Source organism: Pteropus vampyrus, unplaced genomic scaffold, assembly GCF_000151845.1.
Source record: "Pteropus vampyrus isolate Shadow unplaced genomic scaffold, Pvam_2.0 Scaffold15, whole genome shotgun sequence".
In the NCBI taxonomy this organism is placed as follows: Eukaryota; Metazoa; Chordata; class Mammalia; order Chiroptera; family Pteropodidae; genus Pteropus; species Pteropus vampyrus.
In genome coordinates this window covers 5,083,794-5,093,426 of record NW_011888796.1, presented here as the reverse complement: position 1 = coordinate 5,093,426, position 9,633 = coordinate 5,083,794, and the positions used below count along the sequence as shown (strand labels likewise).

The 9,633-nt window shown below is 37.7% G+C and overlaps 1 protein-coding gene and 1 long non-coding RNA gene across 2 annotated transcripts in view; both read left to right on the top strand.

Moving 5' to 3' along the window:
• The window catches only part of LOC111735608, a 2,704-nt gene extending 815 nt beyond the window's left edge, over window positions 1-1,889 (top strand). Inside the window, exon 2 of the long non-coding RNA XR_002778869.1 lies at window positions 336-1,889. This is a non-coding gene — a long non-coding RNA (uncharacterized LOC111735608). The remainder of the gene's footprint in view (window positions 1-335) is intronic.
• RHOJ (ras homolog family member J) overlaps window positions 1-5,473 on the top strand; it is a 78,193-nt gene extending 72,720 nt beyond the window's left edge. Inside the window, exon 5 of the mRNA XM_011384635.2 lies at window positions 2,484-5,473. Within this exon, the coding sequence (XP_011382937.1) occupies window positions 2,484-2,630 (147 nt within the window). The 3' untranslated portion in view covers window positions 2,631-5,473. The remainder of the gene's footprint in view (window positions 1-2,483) is intronic.
• The last annotated feature ends 4,160 nt before the right edge of the window (window positions 5,474-9,633 follow it).

Genomic DNA, 9,633 nt, shown 5'->3' with positions numbered 1-9,633 from the left:
CCCAAATCACACCCAAAATCTGTTTGCTACTTTTCCTGGAACTATGAGTACAAACTAATGTCATGTTAACCCTGCTACACAATAATTCCTTGATCGACTGTTTCATGATCTTCAGAAATGTCTGAATTGAGAAAGACAAGTTTGGGCTCCTCCTGCACCATTGAAAGACAAACTCTGACATGCTGTCAGCAGCTCTCTGCAGGGAGGACAAGGAGAGAGTGCACTGGCTCATCTTGCAGGACCAGACGGCTCAGAACCCCTTGTATGAGCGGAGCTCAGCTCAGCTCTCCTATAATTTGCTGAATCAGCTGAGGCTTGTGATTGCTAGTGGGGAGGTATTCTGGATACAATGGTCCCATAGTACTTTCCAGGTATTTTTTTCAGGATGACTGACAAGAGCTACCACATTACAAGCAGTCATTCAGTTGACACATTACATTAGAGTAGCGTGCTTTGCACATGTGTTTATATCAAGCATTGGACACAATCTCAAAATGTAACAGATGACATTTCATGACATTATTAGAAAAATTTTCTCTACTTTTTATCCCTATCTTGCATCCAACTGTTTTTAAGTTTTAAAAAATGTTATGTTCTAACCTAAAAGCCAAGCCGTGGTCAAAATGAAAGCCATAAAACAGATTTTCAACATTCAATATCTTTTCTTTGGATATTTTCCTTTGGCTCATACTGTAACCATTCTTCACACACACACACACACACACAAAGTGCATAATATCTGGACCCAACCAGAACAATTTTATTTCATGCTTAGTTTTTATATCTGTAGGCTTTCAAATGAGTAGGCAACCTCATTTTATTAATTGCCTACTTGACCAGCTTTTTGCAGAGTTGAGTGATAAGGGTCACAGTTACTGTCATGGAACAAGGAAAAGAACACTCTTCAAGAGACTCACATTCTGGGTCTAGTTCTTTCACTTTCTATTTGGATGTCCGTAAACAATTCATTTTACCTTTGGGGGCTGTTCCCACTCCATTCTAAGCTAAACTGCCAGTTTCCTTAGTCCATGCATTACAAACTGGCCTCCTGCTGACAAAGATATTCCACATCAGTGTTTTGCTTGGCCCACAGAGTATTTTAAAATTTGACAAATATTAACTTTTATAAAAACGCAAATGTCCAACTCCTGTTGAAAAATACAAAGCTGAGCAACAGTGAACCAACATTCCTACATGACAAGAATTATCTGAAGCTGAGTAAGACTGCCATCTCTCGAGATGGTATGCACATCACAGCCCACCACAATCCCCGCCACTCTCTATTATCTGGCACCAGCTCTGCCTTACTCATTTGCATAAATTACTAGCCCTAATAGGCATATGGTTTTGCTACCCTGATTTAGTCATTTATCTGCTGTGGTTTCCAGGAGCTCACCAACCAGCCACCCTCTTCTAAATTTGTTTTAATTTTTCAAAGTTATTCTTATAATCTGAAGCATATAATAGAAGAATTTCTCCAGATGTCCTTAATATTAAAAGACCCACATCAAAGTGTTGGCTAATACTGAGTTTGTGAGCAATTGAAATCCTGGGTCTCCCTCTCATGAATTATTTTGTGAAGTTGACTGCCAAACACGTCTGCTCTGCCCTGCAGTTTTTCTAAAGTGAACCTATAGTTCTGGCCTGAATTTTTATATTTCTCATAGGGATTTTGTGATTATCAAATATATCATAGCATGAAATCATCAAAAGTTTTGAAATAAAGCCGTAAGCAAGCACAAAATATTTTATCATTTAAATATGCATAGACTATATACTGACAAGGAGGTGTCTCTGTCAATAAATGCATTGTATGATTGTTATTTTTACATGCTTTGGGTTTTTTTAGCTGCTTAAAAATATACCTCTTAAAATATGTTAAAACCAAATAATGACACTAATTGTCTATTACTTTGCTGAGAGATACCTTATCGGGAGTGCATTTTATTCAAGAATGACCTATAAAACCATATCGCCCACTCTCTTTCTATATGCTTTATCAACTAAATTAACACTTTGTCTACTACATACAAAAGGAGATAAGATACATTTCATTTGAACCAGATTTACACATTCTGCATACAAATGAGAGGGTACGAAAAACAACATCATGTAGCCCTGCTCTTCACAAAATATATTTAAACTGTATCACTGCTTTTGAATCCTCTCTTAGTTTTTATATTTTTATGTTCTCCTATTAGAAATAAATGGTTATGGATCACTTTCAGAATTTATTGCTTATCAAAAGTGATCCACAACTATCTATTGTTAATATCAGAAAGTAAAAAATATAAAAATACAAAAAATGAGGATAGCAGATGCAAATAGAAATGCAAAAGAAAAAAGAAAAAAAGAACATAATCTAAACTACCCCCAGGCTGTTTGTGGAACAAGCAGCAGCATCACTTGGCTGGGCAAAGGGCTGACACCACTGTGCTTTTCTGTGTTTTTCTTCTCATGCCTTTCTCTCTTTTGTGTTTAAGATCGGCGCACAGTGCTACTTGGAATGCTCTGCCCTGACTCAGAAAGGTCTCAAAGCTGTGTTTGATGAAGCAATCCTCACCATTTTTCACCCCAAGAAAAAGAAGAAACGCTGCTCCGAGTGTCACAGCTGCTGTTCAATTATCTGAGGTGGCTTGAGACCTATCTCCACCCCATCTAAGGGTGAGAATGTCAGCCAGCCTCTGTGACCTAGCTCAAGCCAATAAGGAGGGCATGACCAGAGGGGAGGCCCCTTCACACAGAGGCTTCTTCTCTACCCTGTGAGCCCCCAAAGCACAGCACACTAGCCAGCCAACCGCCACATCCTCCCTTCCAGTCAGAAGCATCCACGTTGTACACTCTATGAGAATGCTGAGCCCAGGTTTCAGCCAGTGTCGCTGTTGACCACGCTGGAAACAAAGTCGAAGGCCATCTTGCATCTCCCCCTCCCGTGAACGTGAAGCTGATAGGAAATCATCACAGGAAAATCGAAAGAGGCACTCGGTTCCTGTGCTGGTGGCCTTACTTGATGTCCTTTATGAAACATGGGAATACAATACTAACCTCTTTTTCTGAATCTGCTATTCTACCTATATGTCTTACATTCATTCGTATTGTTTTAAGAAATTACCAGTTTACTCAGGCCTTACAAATCTATACCAAATTAGCCTCAAGACAAAGTATTTTATATTCATTTCTATTTCAACATGTTTCTACCAAAGCTATTAGAAACAGCATGTACCTCTGAATACCTGACTACAAGAAGATGCAAGAAAATGTTAAAACTTTTGGAAATTTCAGAACCATGATTTTGGAAACTGGTTGAAAGAAAACACCATCTAAATTGGTACAGGTCCATATTTTTGCCAAAGATTCACCCTGGAAATGCTTACATTGATAGGCAGCTTTATTTTTTCCATATTATATTATCATGACAAATTACAAATGAACTGTGTTTAAGAAAATACTATCTCTGCTTTTCAATGAAATTGATTGGGGAGAGAATATGGCAGACCTATGTTTTAAAATATTTTTTATTCAGCAAAGTGAACTTTCCTGCGCCTTCCCTTCCCTATTGCATGTTCTTTTCTTAACTTGATTTCACATTTTCTCCCATGCTGAGTAATAACCTGATCTAAAAGAAGGGTCTGGCCATGGGGCATGAAAAAGTAAGTGTTCAAAAGTCCCCAAAAGTTAAGCAAAGTGCCTCAGTTTTTCCTCTTGCTTCAACTGAAAGTACAGTTATCCCACCTTATCTGTGGTTTCAGTTACCCACAGTCAACTACAGTCTGAAAATATTAAATGGAAAATTGCTGAAACAAACAATTTATAAACTTTAAATTTTGCGCCCTTCTGCGTATCATGATGAGATCTTACACCATCCCTCTCGGTCCCACCTAGGACATGAATCATTCCTTTGTCCAGTGTCTCCAAGAAGTATACACCACCTGCCCCTCTCAGTAGCCATCTCAATTATCGGATTGACTGTCACAGTATCACAGTGCTTGGGTTCAAGTCACCCTTATTTTACTTAACAGTGGCTCCAGAGTGCAAAAGTAGTGATGTTGGCAATTCAGATATGCCAAAGAGAAGCTGTAGAGTGCTTCAAGTGAAAGATATGTGTATATAGGAAAAACCTAGTATATATAGGATTTGGTGCTATCTATGGTTTCAGGCATCTACTGGGGGGCTTGGAACTCTCACCCACAGATAAGGGGGACTATACTGTACTTCTCAGCTTGCCCTATGTAAGCTCCCATTCTATTTAAATGACATTGTCCAAGTACGACTGGTACTAAAATGTTGCCTCTCCCTATTTCCCATACTCATTGTCCCAAATGTGTATTTAGGGGCCAGATCTGTGAGTCCCAAGCTCTAGATCTATTTATCCTCTGCTTTCCAAAATTATGCACTCCATAGTTAGCAGGGACTTTGGCCTTGGGGAAGTTAAAGCCCCAGTAAGTTTTTATGTCCTTTTTGTATGACTCTTCCAAATATCCAGGGATTCTTTTATCACAGAGTGAGTTACTTCCTAGCTTTTAATTAGAGACCATGGAGGCTTCTAATTAGTCTTATTTGCTTACAATTACCCTAGAAACACCCAGGTAGGCACTTTATTCTTTATTTCAACTACATAAGCAAAGTGCCTCTCTGCAGCATGAAATTACACCATTTTAGTTTAAGAATTTCCAGATTCACACTCCTTCTGTTGGAAAAATCCAGTCTTTCTAGTCCCTTCTGCTCATGGAGGAAGCATACAGAAACAGAAGCATATGGCATGGGTCTTTTCTGTTGAAGCCTTCTGTGACACCCCCTCAGTATTTTGGGTTTTGTTTGTTTGGAGCTTTTTTAGAATTTCTAAAATGTGTTTTCCCTTCTTCCTCATTTCAAATTCTATTTCCCTTCTCCCCCATTTAGTTACTAAACATTCTCCTAAATACACACACACACACACACACACACACACACACACACACACACAATACACCCCAACCTTAAAAAAAAAAAAAACGGGAGTTTTGTAAGTCAGAGCTTGACAAGAAAACAAGGACTCTCTGCCTTTGTAAATGGAAATCAACCATGTATAAACTATAACTCTGCAGAGGTTATGAAAGCATCCTTTACAAACAATAATGAGCATTTAGCCCTGTAATAAATGAAGTGCTGTTAGCCAGTTTCGTTACATTATTGCATAGTTACATCTCGCTAATGGACCACTCCTCAATTCTCATTGATGTGGATGAAAAATTTAAAGATATATGTTTGCTCGGCCAAGAAGAATTTTCCAGATGTGTACACTCAGTAGGCAAATGGTTTCCCAGGCCATCGCCTCCCTAATGGGTCACAGGGATTAACTTGTTCACAGTGGGAAGATCACTCTCTCTCATGGAACCAGAACCTAGAGAGAGGGGCTGTTAATGTGGAGCACAGGCTTCTAGAGGTCTTATGAGCTGATCATTGAATAAAATAATGAAGAACAAAGCAACCTAAATGAGCTAATGTCACTCCACCAAATTAATCATGTATTCCCTGTTTCATGGCAAGATGCAGTTCATTTCATTAAAAGGTGTTTTTTGACATAAGATTGAATATCCTGAAACCAAAGATAAGATGAGACTTAGAAATTTGAAAAAGGATCTTTTAATTGTCTACACCATTTCCCAAAGTCAAGAAGGAACAGCTGAGCTCCATTTGAGGCTAGAGTCTTAACTTTTCAGAGCTAGAAGAGGCCTGAGAAACTATAGTTCAATGCCCTTATTATACAAATGAGGAAACTTAAGCCCAGATGGATTAAAGAAAAAGTTTTGTGGCAGAGCTAGGACAGATTTAAGCTTTTCTGCTTCCAGAGCCTTTCAACTCCATACTATATTTATTATCATGTATATTAAATTAGACTTTTGTAGGTGTATGATTGGAATAGCATCTGATTTCCCTATAAGTTCTAGCCGCATTTCAAACACATGACTTAAGAACACTATAAATAAGATAATCCTTCAAACTAGTAATAACCTAGAGACAAGAATTTGTCCTACACATGCTATGCCTGGAATCCACAGTATACGATGTAATATAATCCCAATCTAACTGCACAGTATACAGCAACATAATCCCGACCCAATGGTTCAATCAAATAACTAGTTTGACAGATGGTTTTCAATCAGATGGTTGGTTGGTAGAATTAATGGACTATTTGGACTATTTTGGAAACACAAAAATACTAAGACACAAGTCATAGCCATGTCAACAGTAAGAAATCTGGGCTGATTTCTTCCAAGAAAAGTTAGACTCAAAGAACAATTACTGAATGCAATAACTATAGCAACGCTAAACCAAGAAGCACTAAACCGAGAAATGAAAAGATATGTTATACATATGTGACATGTGTATAACAATATGTCTGATCATGATATGCAAAGAACCATTTGGAAAATTCTAGTCCATAAGTGCCAGATGAAGTGGATATAACCATACAGAATTTTCATAGAACCACCAATAAGAAAATAAAATTTAAATGGTAGTAAAGGAGCAGTCACAACCACACTCACAATATTTGAAGAAAATTTTAAAAGTTAAATCCAGAATTTGAAACCAAAAAAATCTCATTATTTAGAGTGAAAGTTTTAGAGTGCAATAACCTCACAAAGTAGAGAGTCCTCAAGAAGAAATATTTGACTTGAGATAAGCCTTTTACAATGCAGTATTGCATACATAAAGGAAAAATTATCCATGAGACCAAAGAGATGGAAAGTTAGAAATTGAGGTTTTGCTTTAAAGGAATGTTTGACACCATGCTGGAGATGATTATCTAACCATATGTGTCTTTGATTTTAAATCTACCCCTATGTTTAGAAGCCTAAATGCAAATGTGTGTTCTCTCTCAGCAGAGAAAACCACAAGTCACCAGCTATTCTCTTAAGAGCCATTAAGTAGACTGCCCAAGTCCAAATCAGGAAACTCAACAGAATATTTTCATTTCAAGGACCATTAGGAACAGAAAAGAGAAGGTCAGGAAAACTGAGTTTCTTACATCGGAAGTTAGGTGCTTTTTTAAAGGAAACATTTAGAGAATGGAGAGAAAACTAAAACAGATCCAAACACAAGACAAAAACACATACCTTAGAATTGTCCAAGAGAATTGCTAACTTCTGCCTGGTATAGGGAAGAAAGAACTGTTAATGTAAAGAGCTTTTCATATTTCTCAGCGTCTAAGCAGAGTCAGACAACAGGGTTATTTGCGTGATAATACTAGATAATTCCACCTCATGATTCATGAAAAATGGATGAAATACTGGACAATGCTCTTTGAGTCTTTCATAGCAGAGCGGGTCATCACCCTCACACTTTCTATGCTAATATGGAACAGGCTGTCAAGGGAAACTTACCAAGAAACATGAGTGAATAAATTATTTTGAAAGTTTCCTTGAGAATGAACATGACTTAAAACCTGAAAAGAATGACTTTAGGATATCTGTAAAGACAGTTACTTGTATAAATGATATTTAATCATCTTTTGTGAAATATCTTTAAGTAGAAAGACTGCATTTAAAATGCACAACAGGAATAACAGAATACAAAAATATGAGATGAAGTAAAAATTCATGGTGCTCCCATGGTCAACAAAGACCAGAAAGGAAATTAAAGCATCCAGCTCTACGCAGAGGCATTCCAGGCATCAGAGGCTCAGCCCTGCTCCTTGGAGATCTCTCTATGGGTTAGGGTGGGAATGAGTCAAGGAGGGTCTGGCTCATCTCTGAATTCGTGGGATGCAAGTTCAACAACAGTTCTTGGCTTTCAATTTCCACTACAGGAAATTAGAGTAAAAGATGCAGGATTAATCTTGGTCACAATCTATTTTTTTTTCTCCTTAGGGAATATTATATCACAAACCAGAGTCGTTTTGTGCATTTATGTGCTTTAAACATGTTCTACTCTGGTAATTTCATTTCGTTGTGAGTTCTGCAGTGACTCAGAAACTTCATGAATCTATAGCTAGAGTAATTTTGTTGCATTTTCAGTCATGTTCTCTAAACCTCCCAATATATGCAGTTATATTTCATGAACAGGTTCTGATCAGTGTTTAGGGGATATCTGAGGAGAGAGTCCCCATAACTGAGTCCCACTTAAAAGCCATAGGAGCACACTTAGGGACCCTGCACAAGCCAGTCGTTTGAGTTTATGTTAATTCTTTGGAGAAATAATAAAACATATTTCATGGAGGGCAATATGTTTAAGGCAGCTTTGTAAATACATTCCTAAAAGTATTACCACGTGCCATTTTTTAAATCAATTTTTTAAGCAGTTGGATTTTTTTCTCCTAGAGGAGCCATGGGCCAGAAGGTTAATAAATTCTACATTCTTCTCATCACCTGGCTTAAATTGTTTTTCACTCTAAGTAAGCAGTAATTGCTGTTTAAGTAGATCTCAGCAGATTTTATCCCAACTGACAGTGCACACTCCTCTCCCGTGTAATCTCTACAGAGGAAATGACAGACAAGGGAAGCACAACTGACCTACTCGCAGGTTGGCTTTCTTGCAATCTGCTTCTTATATAATGAGTAGTCTATGTATAGTTCCTGTAATTAATGAAACATTATTTCATGTACTCTTTAACCTTGCAATTTATTTTGTGCCATATTCTGACTTTTACGTCATTAAATAATATTTTTCTCTACTCTCATTGCTGGGTTATCTGAGGGTATTTCCATCAGCCACTCAAGAAAACTTCTTTTCCCAGTCCTCTGTTGGAAGAGGAAATTGTCTAGCCCTTTGCTACTCGGGGTGTAGTACAGGAACCAATAGCATGGATATTGCCCTGGAGTTAACGAGGACTATAGAATCTCAGGCCCGGCCCAGACCCAATGAATCCAAATTTGCATTATAATAAGACCTCCAGATGATTTGTGTGCACATTAAAATTTGAGAATACTGACCAAGTTTACCATCAATCTTTACACCCAGACATGTAGCTGCCTGATGAAGACACCATCAGTTTCACCTGTCTCTTGGGTGCTATATTTTGGGTATTCCTTTGGCAAATATTTGAGTGGTTCACATTTACTGAATGAATAAAAAGGCTTTCAGAAGTCCTTTCTTTTTCTTGTCATATGCTGCCCAGCTGCAGTAAAGGAAACGGCATATTTTGGAATCAAAAAGCAGAAAAGTAGCATCCGGTTTGAAAGATCCACTAACTCTAAGTACTTCAGTTCTGAAAGTCTTTCCGGTGTTTACAAGGGAAACAAACAAACAAAAAAAATGCCCTTTAGAATTATTTTCCATGAAGAAATAAGAAAGATTCATATCACATAAAGTGATAAAACAAATTTCTGAATTTGGTGAAGCTTCTGTCTTTATTGCTTAAGACATAGTGCTCTAGGTGCCAAAATAAGGATTGACTGCAAACAACTTGTCTTCTACACAGGGCATTTCACAGATTTCTATTTTTATTGCCCTAAGCACAGACCAGAGTTGTATTCACTTATTTAAAATGTTTTTACTTTACATCACAGGGGACCAGGCTTTGTTCTCCCTGCCTACACCCTACCTTGTGTATAAGAGTCTCCCCTCACACACACATACACAGAAGCCTATAGTCTTATTCAAATCCAATACTGCTAAAGAAGTTCTGAAGGCAAATCATACCTACTGTCAAAC